General features: G+C 39.7%; 1 protein-coding gene across 2 annotated transcripts in view; it reads right to left on the minus strand.

The window, feature by feature from the left end:
- Positions 1 to 19481, minus strand: part of ADAMTS9 (ADAM metallopeptidase with thrombospondin type 1 motif 9) — a 202042-nt gene that overhangs the window by 158045 nt on the left and 24516 nt on the right. For both annotated transcript variants that reach the window (XM_070738165.1, XM_070738164.1), the window contains exons 4-10: positions 12859 to 13142; positions 9599 to 9682; positions 6570 to 6694; positions 4859 to 4899; positions 4628 to 4733; positions 2702 to 2848; positions 167 to 308 (exon numbers count right to left, since the gene is read on the minus strand). In XM_070738165.1, coding sequence (XP_070594266.1) covers positions 167 to 308; positions 2702 to 2848; positions 4628 to 4733; positions 4859 to 4899; positions 6570 to 6694; positions 9599 to 9682; positions 12859 to 13142 — 929 coding nt within the window. The remainder of the gene's footprint in view (positions 1 to 166; positions 309 to 2701; positions 2849 to 4627; positions 4734 to 4858; positions 4900 to 6569; positions 6695 to 9598; positions 9683 to 12858; positions 13143 to 19481) is intronic.

Here is a 19481-nt window from a genome sequence, read left to right on the forward strand (position 1 = left end):
TTTGGGAATTAAAAACTGAAATCTAAACTTTGGTCAGACCATAAATGTTAAGATCTTTTTCCAGTTACAAATCTGGCATGCCAAGCAGGCATTTTCTTTTTGATAAACCTAACAGTTGTTCGTATTACTGTATAAGCAAACCAAAGAAGTAAAAAAAGCACATTACCATATAAGGGCAAACCTTAGCTCCAGGCCCAAAAATTAACTCGCACTGCTTATTGACATCATACATGTGACCAGGAAGTTGTTGAGGCAAAGTGTAGGTCCTCGATGAAGGCTCATCAAGCAAACACTCCCCGTATCCAGTGCTAGAATGAAAAGCATTACAATTATCTTCACTACTACAGTGTCGTAGCAGATTAAGGTTATTTTAAAATCTCCCACTAACAGATAATCAGGAGAATATTAACACTGAACAGATAGCACTTGTCCTGCAGTAAGAAAATAAACATTCAGTTCATATCGTTGCCAGACAACCGAACAATAGCTATCACACCATCAAATGCTGCATTTCATGATATGCACCTGCTCTTAAGAACAGTACTATAGTATACATTAAAATTCAATCCTTGCGGCAACCATAGTGCTTGGGTGGAAAGACGATAATAAATGGACGATAAAAAATTGGTGCAGGTACATGGTGGACCACATTCACTTTGAAATTATGGAAATCAGATTACATAATTATAATGAAGAGAAATTAGCAGCAACAATCAGGCGGTGGGAGAAGGTTAAAAATTATATATTAACAATATCGGCAAGCGATGCAAATGTAAAAAATAAAATTCAATCACTTTATAATGAATGAACAATGTAACCCAGAGAGGAAGCAAATGAAGGATAAAAAATTGAATCTTCCCTGGTGAAGGGAATCTTTATTTTTTTTGGTATGGTGATGGTACACTTTTATGTTTTATGCTTTCATTTTGTTTTTTGTAAAACTTTTTAAAAAATCAATAAAAATTATATTTAAAAAAAAAATTCAATCCTTGCTTCAAAAATGACTTGGAAGGAAGACTTCGGATCTCCTGAGAGCACAGAACTTTGCTGCTATTAATTAAACAGCTAAAAAAAAATTTGGGAGCTTTTGAGCGTGGAAAAAGATGGGACTGACTTAAGGGTCGCATTAACTATGAAGTAGTATCTATTTTGTCACTCAACTGGGGGGGAAAAGTGAGTTTCTTTAATGAATTGTTGAGATACTGGGCTCCTGTGAGTTATTTGGCAATTCTTCCAAATAATTTTGGAAGCCTGCCAAACCCTAGCTAGCACTATTATTCTGGGAGAAAGCTCTGCTTAAGATCTCGCTTTTGTACTACAAAATGAACCTCCTTTAATACTCTTTTTAATATGAAACTCAGCCACCACCAAGTATCAGTAAAAGTATTGATGAGGAATATTACTACTTGATGGGACCTTTCCCCACAATTTGTAGGAGATCTTTACAAAAACAGAATTTTTGCTCCTTAAGAACACTATGGAAAATCATTTTGTGTAATGGCTAGAAACCCAAAAAAGAGAGAAGAGAAAACAACAGAATACACAATCTAGCATTAGGGGGGAAATCGAAACTTTTTTGGGTCCAGGTTCTGTGATCACACTCTTTTTATGGGAATTTTTTTTCCCCTCCTGTGGCTTCTGCTATTTGCCACTTAGTTCTGTCTTTTTACCCAGGACTATACCAAGGAAAAATTAAACATTTCGATAGGAATTCATTCCTGAATTCATATTCAGAAAGGATTCAGGAGATGAAATGCATGTGGGTATCGGCATTCACTATATGCTTCCTAAATTTATGTACTAGTTATAACAACCTTTTTATCCTGCCCTACCTCAAGTGATTTCCGGCGTTTTACACTAAGAGGAAAATAGCACAGTAAATTTCATTAATATCTGTACAGGTGTACCAAAATATCTGTACAGGTGTACCAAAATTCAGATCTCATTGGCCAATCACAATAAATGTATAGAGCCACTCAACTTAAACAACTTTGGGTGGCTCACAGTAGTAAAAATCAGTTATAAAACATAACCATAAAATGATGAAACAAAAATAAAATAATGGCATCTCAATCTTCCCTTCCCTTCCATTCAATTCCTATTCTTCCTATTCCTATTCCCATCCCATCCCATCCCACTCTACTCCACTCTATTTTTACACTCCAGTGAACTGCACTATACTGCACTGCATTCCATTCCATGTGTAAAAAGCCAAGTCTTTTAGAAAAAAAATGTTACAGCAGTTAGGAATATTCTAAAGTTGTATGTGAAACAAATGAAGCAGCACTTAAAAGAAAATAGCAACCAATTCGAATACGTAATGTAATGCATATAATGAACTGTGAACGTAGCCTGTATTTTGGTACAGCCTACAGAGAGAGAGAGAGAGAGAGAGAGAGAGAGAGAGAGAGAGAGAGAGAGAGAGAGACAGAGACAGAGAGACAGAGACAGAGACAGAGACAGAGACAGAGAGAGAGAGAGACAGAGAGACAGAGAGAGACAGAGAGACAGAGAGAGACAGAGAGAGACAGAGAGAGAGAGAAGGAGGGAGCGAGGGGGGGGCAGAGAGAGATACACATTAGACACTTGCCTACAGTATTATTCTCATCATATTTATTTGCATGTCACTCTCCCACAATGTGTCAAAACCACCTCATTTGAAAATCACGTAACGTGCATGAACAAATCATTAAAATCTTACTCCAGAAATTCCGTGATGTATTTACGGCTACATTTTGACCACATCCAGGGGTTAGTATTGTAGTTGAGGGTGGGAGCCATAACATGTTGCTGGCTTTTTCCTCCTTCTTCTTTGCACTTATTATTGTCATCATGGGGCATGTTAAATCTAAAGAGAGATACAATATTTTTTTTTAAAAAAATATTTCCCCAAATTAATTAGTGAATTATATGAATTAGGCAGGTTAACTCCCCTGTTAAGATAAATGAGGTTTAAAAGAGCTGAATCTGCTGGTTTATGATTTATTGTGCAAAACAGAGGTGCAGAAGTTGCAGATAAGCATACAAAAGTTTACACCCGGCTTCTTTGAAATATGAAGTACTTTATTAGTAGGGTTTCTTTCTGTAAACCAGAATCCTCATTCCAAAGCAAAGACCTGTAGTCTATAAGCATAACCAGAGGAGCTATCCTACAGTTGGCTAAATATATCTGAACCCAAGAATGATTGATTACATGCCATCAAGTTATTTTCAACTCTTAGCAGCCACATAGATATTCTCCATGATTATCTGTCCCCAACTTGAACCCAGGAGCAATCCCAACGAAGAATTTCAATTTTTGTACAAGCAAGGAAACAAAATAGCACCAGCAGCCAAAATAATATCACCAGATCTACGTAAATTAAGAGGATAGTCCTCATGGGATTCACAGATTCATTTACTTATGAATATTTTGCTCTGCATTATAACATCCTGTACATATTATGCAACCATTGTAGAGATATTTTTGAATTCTACAATTCACTGTGACTGACTGATTAAAATACTCCTAATTTTCCTAGTTTATTGCAGTTAATTAGCTCTTTCTGAAAACTATTAAGTTCTTGGAACAATTTAAAATTATTCATTATTCTTTTATAGATTCAGCACATTTATATCCTGCTGAATCTTGCAACTCAGATGAGTTAAAATAAAACACATAAACCAAAATATAATTAAAGCCACAAAAAATACATTCCCAAGTACAGATAATAAAAAGATGAACTATTATGATAATCCCGAGAGTCCATCCAATCTCTGAATTTACAAAGAATTCAGTTCCCAAATTTTCCGTTATGCACTAGGACAAAGTATATATGTATATATTAAAGTTTGGAAAAGTTTTGATTCAGCTAGTAGACTAAACTGTGCTATATCACAGCTGAATGATGTAAGTCCAGATTTGCTGTTCTATTGTCAGCTGCTGCATTCTTTCATTTCTCTTCTACTCTTTTGATTGGGTAAGACTAAATTCCTATCCCACCTTTTCCTTCAATTCCTAGGAAAAGTACAAAGCGCCTTAAATTTAACTGAATGCAAAGCCAAGACATTCTGCTATTGTAGGGCCTTTTTGGATTAAATAGAAAATAACTTTAATAGTCATACTTAAGATTTATTATGTTGACTGAGCTTGTTGCTTGCAGATGTTTCACTATCCAACTAGGCAAAATAACCCTGCTAGTGAATGTTGAATTTGCTCCCTGTTTATATACACTACAGTAGTGGGCCTCGCTAGTATGATAGTCCCTTGATTAGGGTATTGTTAAGCATTCCTATAATGGGATGAGCTCCTGTTACTTGTCCCAGCATCTGCCAACCTAGCAGTTCGAAAGCACGTAAAAATGCAAGTAAAAAAATAGGGACCACTTTGGTGGGAAAGTAACAGCATTCTGTGTGCCTTTGGCATTTAGTCATGCCAGCTGGCTCTTCAGCTTTGAAATGGGGATGAGCTTTGAAATGGGGATGAAATGGGGATGAGGTGGGCTGCTAAGGTGAAACGATGGCGTGTGCTCGCCCCTGTGGCTTTGAGTGCTAGCAGAGTCCATGCAATTACACTACTGAACCTGGTAGTATTACCCAATACTGTATACTGCTATTTTTAAAGTAGATATAAAATGACAGCACATACACATGGCCAAGTTCATGCGCAATTGTAAAAGCAGTACTTAGTCCACTGTCTTCACTAATCGAACAACTTCGGTATGGATCACAGACGGTACCCAATTCAGCCAAACCTGGGAAATAAAAAACCCAAAAACAAATAAAAAAGAGAACTTGTTATAAAGGCACACAACATGCTGTTAAAAATGTTATCATCTTAAAGAGGAGAAAATAAAAATAAATAGGAGATTAAGCTTACCTAAAGTATCGCATTTGTCATGAGCTCTACAAATATCCTGCCTGAAAGCAAAACACACTTTTAATACCTTTAATCTCTGTGCAAGTCATAATTTGCAATACAATAAACCTATTCTTCCTTACCAAATGTTAATTTTCAATATTTTTTCATATCAGTTCAGTAACGGGACGCACAAAAATAAGAATTAACTCTACTTTTTACAAAAGTATTAGAATACATGTAAAGTACATATGGAGTAGTCTCAGATAGGTAGATAGGTAGGTAGGTAGGTAGGTAGATGATAGATAGATAGATAGATAGATAGATAGATAGATAGATAGATGAGAGGGAGGGATATATATACAGTAATACCTCATCTTACGAATCTAATTGGTTCCTGGGGGAGGTTTGTAAGGCAAAAAGTTCGTAAGACGAAACATTGTTTCCCATAGGAAACAATGTAAAATCAATTAATGCATGCAACGAAAAAACCCCCGCAAAAAAACGCCGCCGCCCGGCTGTCACCTTTTGAAACAGCCGGGCGCTTCTCAGTGTTCTCCCAATCCCGAACCCGGAAGTTCGGCAAAAGTTCGGGTTCGGGTGGCCGCCGAGAAGCCCCGCCACCCGGCTGTCACCTTTTGAAACAGCCGGCGGGGCTTCTCAGCAGCCTTCCAAACCCGAACATTTGCCAAACTTTCAGGTTCGGCATTTGGGAGGCTGCCGAGAAGCCCCGCCACCCGGCTGTCGCTTTTTGAAACAGCCGGGGGGCTTCTCAGCGTCCTCCTGAACCCGAACGCCAAACCCGAACTTCCGGGTTCGGCGTTCGGGAGGCCGCCGAGAAGCCCCCTGGCTGTTTCAAAAGACGACAGCCGGGCGGCGGGGCTTCTTGTCGGCGGCGGTGGGTTCGTAAGACGGAAAAAGTTTGTAAGAAGAGGCAAAAAATTTCCGAACCCCAGGTTCGTATCTCGGGTTGTTCGTATGGCGAGGGGTTCGTATCATGAAGTACCACTGTATATATATTCAACCAATTATCTGAAATATAAATTAACATTAATATTCAACTGCATGCATTTAAATACTATTATTTTTGTCCTGTCCATAGCCAGGTTTTTGGATATGATGATCAGCTTGTTATACGTCACAAGTGAATGGTCCTGCCCCACTAATCACTTTTAAAAAAGAAAGGTATATTTCTGCTATAGAGATTACAATATCTTGTAATTATTGTTGTCAAAATTCAACCCACAGAAGTAGCTAGAAAGGTTCTCCGTATCATATAGGCTTTTCACAATATATTGCTAAATTGAGCCAGTTACAACCATTTATAGATGTTATAGATCAAGTCAGTTTTCTGCAACTTACTACTGTCTAGATGTGTTAGGACTAGATTTTCCATATTTGCAAGCAGGCATACCCATGTCTGAGGATTCGGGGAACCTATTTGGGTGGTACCAGTCTGGGGTACCAAGTTTGAGATCCAATGTGCGTAGTGGTTAAAACTGCTAGAAACTGTGAGACTAGTCCTACTCTTGTGTTGGGCCCAAAGGATGCTGAGTGACCTTTGGCCAGTCGCTTTCTGTCAGCCCTTATCATGGCAAACCATTTTTGAAAAAAATCTTGCCATGAAAACTTCATCAATTTGTCTAGAACCAGATAGGATTGAATTGGAGGGGGGGGGGGGAAACAATCACATGATTATTTCAGCATCAGCTGAAAGCTTCCTATCACATACCTTGTCACCAATACAGCAGTATCATGTTTATCTGGATGATCTTCACTGAGATGGTTCTGAGTTTGCTGCCATTGGCAAAAGTTTTTTAGTGTTGTCTGAGCATTGTAAGATATGGCTGGACCATCCTAAATGTAAAAGGTACAAAAAGAATGGTTATATAATTTTCTATCCCCCCTAGATGACCTCCCTCTCTGCGCTAGAGGGAAACTGGTATCAACTTTTCAGATTTTCAGGCAAATTTTATTAAAAGGCATCTCATTCTGATAATAAATATCTATCTATATCTATCAAATCTCTATTAATTCGTTCCGTGACCAGGTTCTTAAGTAGAAAAGTTTGTAAGAAGAAGCAATTTTTCACATAGGAATCAATGTAAAAGCAAATAATACGTGCGATTGGGGAAACCACAGGAAGTGTGGAGGCCCTGTTTCTTCCCAGATTCCTAGAGAGGCACCACGGAGGCTTCTCCCTGCCTTTTCTGGTTACAGTTTTGGAGGCCTGGGTTTGTAAGTGGAAAATGGTTCTTGAGAAGAGGCAAAAAAATCTTGAACACCCGGTTCTTATCTAGAAAAGTTCGCAAGTAGAGGTGTTTGTAGGTAGAGGTACCACTGTACCATTTTTTTGCCCCAAATACACCTCAATAAAATATAAATGCAATAAAGACTAAAGTGTGAAAAGGATAGTCATAAAAGTAATATGAACAAGATTCGCAATCAGCTTTAGTAATTATCGACCATACTAGAAACCATGGGAAAAATAGCTCTGCGTGTTTCCTCTCCCACAAAGTCTTTCCTAGAAAAAGAAAAACTGAGTGCTAAATTACATATTAGATGGGCTCACACTACCCACTTTATTTGATTGCCAAATTAACCTATTTTCTGGCTCTCGCAATGCACTGAATCAAACTAATTAAATTGTCTGCATTCATTCTAGGTGCTGACCCACAAAAGCAAAGCAGCCCAAATTAAAATGAACTGAAGTTAGCATATTATGAAAACATAGATGATGCTTTCTAACTAGTCCCAGGATGCTGTAATAGTGAAAATGTTTGACTAGGATTAGAGAGAGCAGATTATAAACCATAAAAAAAGACATCAGGTGACTTTTTAACCAATCCCTCTCCATTAGATGCCTCCAAGCTTCAGAATGGCTGTCCATAGAAAATATGCACCCTATTCTCAACCCTAGCAACTTTAAGCAATTTGGAATTCAACTGCCATGATGGCTGGGGAATTCTGGGAATCAGTTTAAAGTTGCTAAGCTTGAGAATTCCTGATCTAGAAAGTGGAATGCTGTATAAATCTAACAAATAAACTTGATTTGAATTGGCTCACTGTTCATCAATGGTGGTGAACCTTTTGGCCTGGGAGTACATGTCAGAAAACAGAAAATATCTTTATTAGCATTGATGATGTAATGATGTTTGGGTAATGAAATGTCTGCAAGAAAACAACCAAGCTCAGAGAGGACCAAGGACTCCTCAAATCAGAAAATGTGTAACTTGATCCTTCTGGCATGTTACCCCTACCTCAACAACAAAATCAATTTTCTATCTTCCCTCTCTTCCCATCTAGGCCCTGAACAGTGGCATTCAAACCTTGGGAAACAGGAGGATTGTCCCATAGCCCAGTGCTCTCCAGAATCTGCCACGTACCATTTCTTCATTTTATTTCTATATATGTATCTCAATCTCTATATTATTTATATTTATAATATTTATATTTATATTATCTATATTTATTTCTGCCTGCTTGCCTGCCTCAATCTCTCTCTCTCTCTCTCTCTCTCTCTCTCTCTATCTATCTCTCTATCTTATCTATCTACCTATCATCTCTCATCTCTCTCTCCATCCATCCATCCATCCATCCATCCATCATCTCTCTCTCTCATCTATCTACCTATCTACCTACCTACCTATCTATCTCCCCTTCCTCTCCCCCCTTTCTCTCATCATCTATCTATCATCTCTCTATCTATATCTGTTTATAGGTATGTGTATATGTATGTTTATGTATATAACAGAGACACACAGTGGCTAATGAAGTTTGGTCTTAATGCAAGCTAAAATACACTGCCCCAAAAAATTAAGGGAACATTTAAACAACACAATATAACTCCAAGTAAATCAAACTTCTGTGAAATTCAACTGTCCACTTAGGAAGCAACACTGATTGACAATCGATTTTGCATGCTGTTGTGCACATTCAACTTTGTACAGAACAAAGTACAGTAATCCCTCACCTATCGCGGGAGTTACGTTCCAGACCCAGCCGCGATAGGTGAAATCCGCGATGGGGAATTTATCCTCCTTCCCACCAGCTCCGGATGCCTGGAGGCGAGCAATGGCCGGCTAACCTTTCCCCCCCACAACTACTTACTCTGTTCTTTGCAGCAGTTCGGCCAAATGTTGTGTTTTTTGCCTTGCCCCGGCTGTAAAGTCCCTGGTGAGCTGCCCCGGCTGTTTCTTTTTTTTTCTCTCTCTCTTCCGCCCTCGAGCACTTCCTCTTCCGCCCTCGAGCCCAGTCTGGAAATCCCCGCCGCGTCGCGTTCCTTTCTTTTTTTTCCTTTCGGCACTGGCGAGGGGGATTGAACGAGGGGACGGGCCTCCGTCGGAGCTCAGTCCCCGCCCCGCTCATCATTTGGGAGTCCCGCTGGGGGATTCTAGCGCTTGTTTGTGTGGTAAAATCATTCAAATGAAGCTGACTTCAAAACCCGCGATGAAGTGAAGCCGCGGCAGGTGAAGCGCGATAGAGCGAGGGACTACTGTATTCAGTGAGAATATTTCATTCATTCAGATCTAGGATGTGTTATTTGAGTGTTCCCTTTATTTTTTGATCAGTATATATAGACTGAGAGGCCTATTTAAACTACCTGCCTTTACCAGTCACGTTTCAGCAGTTTGAAACACAGTGAATTGTCAGGCATGACATGTTGTAAAGCATCTCCTTGAAGGAATAATTAAGAAGGCATTTTTGGAAACATAACAAGCAGATACACAAAAGAAAGGGAGTATTCTCCAAAGCAATTACCTGTTCATTATGTATGATGGCTAATTTCACAATAACAATATTAATTAAATTCCCAATGCTTGGGTCTTTGTATATAGATGCTACCTGCGTAAAAAGATAAATTTTTAAAAACGTTAATTAGCATACGAGCAAGGAAAGAATTGTCAGCTTTTTTCCTCCCTTCTTTTGAAAAAGAAACTGCTTTTATTGGTATTAACAAATATACAAGGAAGCACAGAAGGAAATGCTGTAAAGCAGCGGGCAATCAAGATTGGAACTGGATATTAACTTTTTTTTCCCTTTCAGTAAGCAAGCAAAGACAGAAAACAGCCCTAGGCTACCAGACTGACTGACAATCTTCCTATCCAATCTGGTATTATCTGCCGTAACGCACATTATTTATATATCCTCTCTTTGACATACAGGTGCTGGAAGTGCAGTTTTTACAGTCATAAAGTATAAAGCGCCTTCCTGGTGGTCAGGAAGCAAAAGCCATGATAATTCTCCTTTAAAGCCGAAAGGAAATCTAAAATGAGAAATCTAGTAAAAAGAGTGGCTTAAGAAGAGTAGAGCAGATTTAAAAGAGAACCTAGACAAAAAATGTTCTTTGTTTACATAATACACCAAAATACTCTAAAACATTACACAGAGAACAAAAGGTTTGGGTTTTTTTTATTTGTTTGTGGGGTGGGATTTTTTTTTCAGAACTCATGTTCTCCAAGAAAAATTGCTTAGGCGATTTAGTAATTTAGTAATTATCTGGGAACATAGACCACACAAAAATAGGTTGTTTTTATATACCAAGCCTTGCCTCAATATGCAGCACTATATACATTTGTAAACAAAAGTCCTGAGTGAAAAGATATGTAGCTTCCAGGATCTTACAGAATAGTTTGGACATAGAAATAATGAACTATTTCAGCAAGTAATTTCATTGTTTGGAGTGGGAATTTTTGGACTCAAGCTGAATACTGTTTTCAGGACTCCCCCAGAAGAACTGCCCACAGCATGCAATGGAAAAATCTAGGAGTTTAGCATAGCTGCAATTGCACAGTCATTTTCTTGATGTGAGTTCTATGCATGGAACTACAAAGAAAATTGGCTGTATCTTGGGAGGCTCCCTTTGACTTATCATATCACGATTCCAAATAAGATTTCCAAACCAGGTGTCTTGATGACATCTCCGTGGAGCAAAGAACCATTCCTCCGGGGGTAGTCATGTTCTACACCAAAGAAATCTTCCACCATGGGTAGTCATGTTTTGTACCAAAGAATCATTTCATTGTGGGTAATCATGTTCTACCCCAAAACCATTCCACTTTGGGTAGTCATGTTCTATACCAGTGATGGTGAACCTATGGCACAAGTGCCACAGGTGGCATGCGGAGCCATATCTGCAGGAACGCGAGTGTTGCCCTAGCTCAGTTCCAACATGCATGTGTGTGCTGGCCAGATGATTTTTGGCTCACACAAAGGCTCTGGGAAAGCGTTTTTGGCTTCCAGATAGCCTCCAGAGGGAGGGGGGTTTACCCTCCCCTACCCTGGCTCCAGGGAAGCCTTTGGAGTCTGGGGAGGGTGAAACACAAGCCTACTGGGCCCACCAGAAGTTGGGAAAACAGGCCATTTCTGGCCTCCAGAGGGCCTCCTGGGGGCGAGGGAAGCTGTTTTCGCCCTCCCCAGGCATTGAATTATGGGTGTGGGCACTCCCGCATGTGCGGTAGCGCTTGCCCACGCTCTTCCGGCATCCAAGGAAAAAAAGGTTTGCCATCACTGTTCTATATCAAAAAGTCATTCCACAGTGGGTAGTCAATAGAAGGAAAAACATTAACATACCATATTTTTCAGGGTATAAGACACACCTTTCCCCCTCCCAAAAGAAGATGGAAATGTCAGTGCTTCTTATACACTGAATACAGCCATTTTTGGTCTCCCAAAACCCCGCCTCCGCCTCCCATTTTTGCGAAAAATGGGCACATTTTTCACAAAATGGGGTGAGCAGAGTGTCTGGGAAGCCTGCAGAGCGCTTCGGAGGACTTGGGGAAGGCAAAAATGCTCTCGTTTTTGTGAAAAACTGCCTGTTTTCCACAAAAATGGAGGCATTTTTGCCATTGCCCAGCATCCAGGAACTCTCTGCAGGCTTTCCATTCCCTTTGCCCACCCCATTTTTTGTGAAAAAATGGGCAAAAAGTGACCCACTTTTTTGCAAAAATAGGGGCATTTTTGCAATCCCTTAGCACCCAGGACCTCTTTGCAGGCTTCTCAAACCCTTTGGCCACTCCATTATTATGAAAAAGCAGGCAAAAATGGCCTGTTTTTTTGCAAAAATTGGGGTGTTTTTACCTTCTAATTACCCCATCTAGCATGACTGGTGGAGGAATTTTGGTCTTAAAGTTGTCAAGTTTGAAGACCCTGGGGTTAAGGGTGCAAGGGTCTTCAAACTTGGCAAGTTTAAGACTTGTGGACTTCAACTCCCATTCCCAAGCTAGCATGACTGGAGGAGGAATTCTGGGAGTTTAAGTCCACAAGTCTTAAATCTGTCAAGTCTGAAGTTTGTAAAAAGTGTACATAGTTGTTAAAAATATTCTGCTGCACTGGTATTTTATTGTACAATACACCATTTGGTTCAGAATACAGTAGTACCTCTAGATACGAGCTGCTCCACATGCGAGTATTCCAAGTTACGAGCCGCAACGCAAGCGAAATTTCTGTTCGACACCCGAGCTCAAATTCGGGATACGAGCCGAGCTTCTACTAGGTGGTGCAAGAATCTCCTTACTTCCGGTTATCTCGGCGCGAAAAACAAAGTCTAAAGGCATTCATTCGAGATGCGAGTTGATCGACTTACGAGCTCGGGTCTGGAATGAATTAAACTCATATGTCGAGGTACCACTGTACCCTTTTCCTTGTTTTCCTCCTCTAAAATCTAGGTGTGTCTTATACTCCGAAAAATACAGTAGGTGACCCAGTTTGGTTTAGGGGGCAAGTATAACATTTCAGAGCACAATGGAGGTACACAGCAATGTAGAGCGAGTCAATTTGGTCTATTGATGAAGGCATTAGACTAGAAACTGGGAGACCGTGAGTTTTAGTTCCACCTTGGTCATGAAACCTAGTGGGGTGAGCTTGGGCAAACTCTGTCAACCCAACCCACCTCATAGGACTGTTGTTGTGGGGAAAATAGGAGATGGCAGGAGTATTAGGTATATTTGCTGACTTGAGTAACTTATAAGAATATTAATGGCAGGATATACATAATACATTAAAAAAATTGTAATACTTACTATGGACATTAATGTCAAAATGTAGTGCTGAAGATTAGTTCCATGATATGAAGCCATTCGACTGTCTGCCACCACCATAACTTCCACATATCGAGGATATGAGAGAAAACGTTTGATTCTTCGCGGACTACTTTTTTTCCTTATGTTGACAGTGTTGTTTTTACTGGATGCAGGGAATTGCTCTAAGTTAAGTCTCAAAGCCTCTATGTCAGAGAATATGCTATTGGGGGGCCACTGCTTTGCCCTGTTTTGCCTTTTAGGGTTTCTGTGATTTTTTGCATGCCCTGAAATTTTGAAAGAAAATTAAGCAGTGAGTATTCTCCACAACCCCCCCCCCCCCCCTGATCTTAGTACAATAAACAAAATAACATGCTCATTTAAGTGGAAAAGTAGAGAATGTTTGACATCTTTTCCAAATGTGTTTATGAACCAAAATGCCTGTCTTGGCTGTCAAAATCTACAGTTTTTAAAAGAGGTCAGGGTGCATTACAATTAAATTCCTTTAAAAGATATTGCATATTAATTAGAATTGATAACAAATCTATTTGACTCTACCTCCGAAAAAACCTAAACAGTTATATCATACAGTATATGCTCAAGAAATGTAAACCAAACTGGCTAAAAATAGGGATAAGAAAGCGACAAAACCAGGGGAAATGTTAAAAAGAAACATATTAAAAATTATTCAATATAATAATAATAATGCAATTACCAAACCATTCTCCCTTCCAAATTGTACTACTATTCTACAGTCAGAACTGAAGATGCTTCTTGGATGAGAAGCAAAGCATCTTCAAGGGAAAACAAAGTTTAGTTGTGTTTTGAAAAAGAATCTTTAGGATATTCCATAAACAGTTAAGTTGTATTAATATAAATAGTTATTATTTAATTTTTAAATAGTATAATTGTGTCTAGACCAGTGTTTCTTAGCAACTTTAAGATATATGGACTTCAAAGTTCTCCAGCTACTAAAGAAAGGGAATGCTGGTTGGGTAATTTATGTGAAGTCCACATATCTTAGAAGTAGTCAAGGTCAAGAAATATTCAAAGTCATATGATGTAAGAAAAAAAATCTGAATGTATACCTCTGTATCTATTTTATAACTCTCCTTCTTGAATGTCAAATAAAATTAGCAACCATGTCGTTTTAGAAAACTATACATTCAAAGGACATTTCTATTCACTAATAGTTTCCAAGGATTCTCTGTCATTAATCTTGTGGGGCTATTTTTCCATTGGTTCCCACGGTGTAAATCAAAGCTTGTTTCTTAATAAATGTTTTAACAGAAGATAATCTGCCCAGTTTTTGTTTTTTTTAATTTCAGCAGCAGTAAACAGAATATTACTTATATCAAAACAAAGAGAGAAAAACATTGGTAAGAATAAAGTCAGGCATCACAGTTATTATTATTATTTATTATTATTTATTGGATTTGTATGCCGCCCCTCTCCGCAGACTCAGGGCAGCTAACAACAGTGGTAAAACAACATGAACAATCAAATTAATAAAAACAACTAAAAAACCCCTATTATAAAAAACCAAACATACACACAAACATACCATGCATAATTTGTAGTAGCCTAGGGGGAAAGGATAACTTAACTCCCCCATGCCTGGCGAAAGACAAGGAGGGTGGGGGCCGTTCTAATCTCTGGGGGGAGTTGGTTCCAGAGGGCCGGGGCCTCCACAGAGAAGGCTCTTCCCCTGGAGCCTGCCAAACGATATCGTTTGGTCGACGGGACCCGGAGAAGGCCAACTCTGTGGGACCTTATCGGCTGCTGGGATTCATGCTTACAGTACAATACCAGATCTAGAAATCTTTAAAAACATAAGATATCCAGGCTATATGGGCAAATCACATATCATAATCACTGTGCCCATAACAGTTGTTATGGTAAATCAATGTCTCTCAACCTTGGCAACTTGAAAGTGTGAAAGATTCAACTCATACTGGCTGGAGTTGAAAGTCCACACACTTCAAGTTGCCAAGGTGTTAAACTGTTATGACAGGAAAATCACAAATTCTTATTACCTCTGACTCTTTCACTTCCATATTAACCTAGTGCAGTGATGGCGCAAGGAGCTATATCTGCTGGCACGGGAGCTGTTGCCCTAGCTCAGCTCCAATATACATGTGTGTGCTGGCCAGCTGATTTTTGACTCGCACAGGGGCTCTGGGAGAGCCTTTTTGCCTTCCAGAGAGCCTCCAGGGGAATGGGGCAGAGCATTTCTATCCTCTCCAGCTCCAAGGAAGCCTTTGGAGCCTGGAGAGGGTGAAATACAAGCCTACTGGGCCTACAAGAAGTTGGGAAACAGGCCGTTTCCGGCCTCCAGAGGGCCTTCAGGAGGTGAGGGATGCTTGGTGGTAGGAAAAGCAAGTAGGATGCTTAGCTGCGTAGCTAGAGGTATAACAAGCAGGAAGAGGGAGATTGTGATCCTGCTATGTAGAGTGCTGGTTAGACCACATTTGGAATACTGTGTTCAGTTCTGGAGACCTCACCTACAAAAAGATATTGACAAAATTGAACGGGTCCAAAGATGGGCTACAAGAATGGTGGAAGGTCTTAAGCATAAAACGTATCAGGAAAGACTTAATGAACTCAATCTGTATAGTCTGGAGGACAGAAGGAAAAGGGGGGACATGATCGAAACATTTAAATATGTCAAAGGGTTAAATAAGGTTCAGGAGGGAAGTGTTTTTAATAGGAAAGTGAACACAAGAACAAGGGGGCACAATCTGAAGTTAGTTGGGGGAAAGATCAAAAGCAACATGAGAAAATATTATTTCACTGAAAGAGTAGTAGATCCTTGGAACAAACTTCCAGCAGACGTGGTTGGTAAATCCACAGTAACTGAATTTAAACATGCCTGGGATAAACATAGATCCATTCTAAGATAAAATACAAAAAATAGTATAAGGGCAGACTAGATGGACCAGGAGGTCTTTTTCTGCCATCAATCTTCTACGTTTCTAGGTTTTTGCCACTCCACAGGCATTTAATTATGGGTGTGGCACTCACCTATGCACAATAGTGTGCGTGCACACTCTTTCAGCACCCGAGGAAAAAAAGGTTCGCCATCAGTGACCTAGTGCTTCAGAAACTAGCATTTTCTATTACCAAACATGAAAATAAGTGTAAACTTGGTTTCAGGTCTGTGTGGGGAGAAGAATTTCTATAGTAACCTTGACTCAGCCACCTCAGGGCTAAATACAATAAGGAGGGAATGAGTTATTTCAAAAGGCTTTCGCAGAGCTGATTGTTTGTTAACTAATGTTCCCCCTGGCAATGGCACATAGTGTAGATGGAAAATGATGGGGATTTTCTTATTGGCTGAATCTCATATGATATTGCCTTTATTTAGAACTGCAATAAATGTACCTTCGCTGTGTCTCAGTACACTGGGGATGTGGCAGCTATAAACTGGATTATAAGACTTGCATACGATGTCATGAACATGCTTGTAGTAATCTGTGTGGATTGCAGATTGTAAAGCAGATCTGTTATGAATTTTGCTCGAAAAGCAAGGAAATCAAAGCGCAAAGTCTGCTCTAGAAGCATCTTCGATCTAATTTGATCTAAGCAGGAGCATGCAAACATTGACAAATTTAAGACCTGTGGATTTCAAGTCCATAAGTCTTAAACTTATCAACATTGGACACCCCTCACAGTGGAAATGCCCCACACATTATCCTGTTGATGGAGGAGTAAGCAGCAGCTTTGATTGAAAGGACTTTAAATTGGAAGCACAAATCTGAGCCAGCAGTGTACAGAAGCCCCCCCCCCAAAAAAACAAACCCCAAAGCCAACACAGTCCTAGGTTACTTTAACACAGGGATAGCATTAAGATCAAATGTTACAGCAGGTAGAGTGCTGTACTGCGGGCCACTGAAGATGACTATTGATCTGTAAGTCAGCAGTTCAAATCTCATCACCAGCTCAAGGTTGACTCAGCCTTCCATCCTTCCAAGGTGGGTAAGATGAGGACCTGGATTGTGGGGGCAATATGCTGGCTCTGTTAAAAAGTGCTATTGCTAACATGTTGTGAACCGCCCTGAGTCTAAGGAGAAGGGCAGCATAAAAATCAATCAATCAATCAAACAAACAAACAAACATAAACAAACAAACAAGCAAACAATACTTCTTTAAAAGACCACACTAGCAATATTGCATCCACTTTTGGTCACCACAATATGTAAAAATGTTGAGATGCTAGAAAGAGTGCAGAGAAGAGCAACAAAGATGATTAGGGAACTGGAGGCTAAAACATATGAAGAACAGTATGCATAGTTTATTGGGGGGATATGACAGCAGTGTTCTTCGTATCTAAGGGGCTACCACAAAGAAGATGGGGTCAACCTGTTCTCCAAAACAACTGAAGGCAGGTTAAGAAGCAATGGGTGGGAACTAATCAAGGAGACAACCAACCCAGAACTCGGGAGAAATTTTCAGTGGAACAACTTCTGCCAGAAGTTGTGGGTGCTCCAACACTGGAGGTGTTTAAGAAGAGATTGAACAATCATTTGTCTGAAATAGTACAGAGTTTTCTGTTTGAACAGGGGATTGGTCTAGAATATATTTCAACTTTATTATTCTGTTATTCTGCTGGCCGCCTATGGTTGGAAGTGAACTCAGGAAGGGCCTATTGAAGGTCTAAAAGAGAAAGAAACCGCCTCACAAGGTTTTACAAGGTCTGGATTAACATAAAATAAGATCTGACTAAGTGGATAAATGGAAATATACCAAGGAATATGGAAAAGACACCAGAGTTGGTTACTTTGGTTGGAGTGAAAACTTATGATCATCATTACTGACAAGGATATGGGAAAGCATAAGATAGCAACAGAAACCACAGATTCAGTTTCTTTGTTACTATGGCTACCGTAATTCCCATACATGTTGGCTGTCAATTATGGCATTTAATCCAAATAGTTTGAGCTTTCCCCATTGTATCTTGGAAAACATTATACTATGCATGTTTGCACTATGCATAAGCCCTTGCTTAAAACAACTGCTGAAACAACTTCATCTCCCATGGTCTTCTAAACTGGGTTATACTGTTACACAAAGTGCACGTTGCTAACCCAGGTTTAGATATACTACTATACGCTGTATGAATTAAACTAGGCCAGGACAGCAGAGAGAAAAGTGAAACTTAAGAAACAGGAAAAACCTCCCTCTCCTCTATTGTGTGATCGATTGATTGATTTACTTGCAGTATTTATACACTAACAATTCTATGTGGTCTCCTGATGGTTTACAGATTATTCATAATACAATTCAAACAATTAAAACCTTAATGTAATCAAATCTTCTCCAGAATCCAAATCTCAGCAACGCTGTACACTGAACATTTTATGGAGTAATCCCGTCTTTACTGCTAGCTTAAACACCACCAGGGAGGGTGTTACCAGATCCCTGTGAGCAGATTATTTCATTAATCTTATGTCCTACCTCCCACCAAATCTCACATGGGAGAGATGCTCAACTTCCCAATATGGACAGATGCACTGGTAATTTTATCTCCATGCCAAGGAAAACACACTACCACTACTACTGCTGCTGCTGCTGCTGCTACTACTAATTATTATTATTATTATTATTATTATTATTATTATTATTATTATTATTATTATGAAATTCTGTAATCCAATAATAACTAAAAATAAACAATCTAAAACTCCAATTTAATTTAAAAACAGTCATTTCCAATTCACCATCATACATTCCATTCAACATAGGCAGGAGCTGATGAGTAGTGTCCCCAGGCCTGTCTTCAAACTCTTATGAAATGCAAGGAGGGTGGGGGCAGTATGAATCTCTGGGGGGAACTGATTCCAGAGGTCTGGGCCCCCCACAGAGAAGGCTCTTCCCCTGGGCCCCACCAAATGACATTGTCTAGTTGATGGGACCTGGAGAAGGCCGACTCTATGGGACCTGACCGGTCACTGAGGTTCATGTGACAGAAGGCGGTCCCATACGTAATGTGGTCCGATGCCATGTAGGGCTTTATAGGTCATAACCAACACTTTGAATTGCGTTCAGAAACTCATTGGCAGCCAATGTGTTGGCATACCTGGGAAGGCCCATGACCGCTTGGATGGCTGCATTCTGCATAATTTCTAGTTTCCGAATACATACTGCATTATATGTATCAACATTCAGCCCTGCTAAATGGAAAATAACTGGCCATATACAAACTTGTTCAGCCGGGCTCTATGGTATGAGCCTCCCAAAAATTCAAAGGTAAAAAATTCAGACACACACACCCTTGAAAATTCAAAAACAATGTTTTTTATCACAAAATTCAAAAGAAACAAAGCACCCTTTTTGTATGGCAAAGAGCACTATTCCCAAAACAAACTTGTAGGCTGTAAAAACTCCTTAAGCAGTCCTTAAGTACTTAGCTAGCAGCTGTGAATAAACGTCACAGCCCTCCTTCTTCCACGAGTTTTGCTCTGCCTTGGTTTCCAAGTCTTGAAAAATCAACAGAGTCCTGAAACAGCAAGTCACGGTCCAAACCAGTACAATCAGATAATCTCCACATTGCGAGGCCAGCACACTGCCAATTTAACAGCAGCTCTAATTACTTGAACCCCACCCAACCACAGGTGGACTCAATT

The sequence above is a fragment of the Erythrolamprus reginae genome, chromosome 2 (assembly GCF_031021105.1).
Source record: "Erythrolamprus reginae isolate rEryReg1 chromosome 2, rEryReg1.hap1, whole genome shotgun sequence".
Classification (NCBI taxonomy): domain Eukaryota; kingdom Metazoa; phylum Chordata; class Lepidosauria; order Squamata; family Dipsadidae; genus Erythrolamprus; species Erythrolamprus reginae.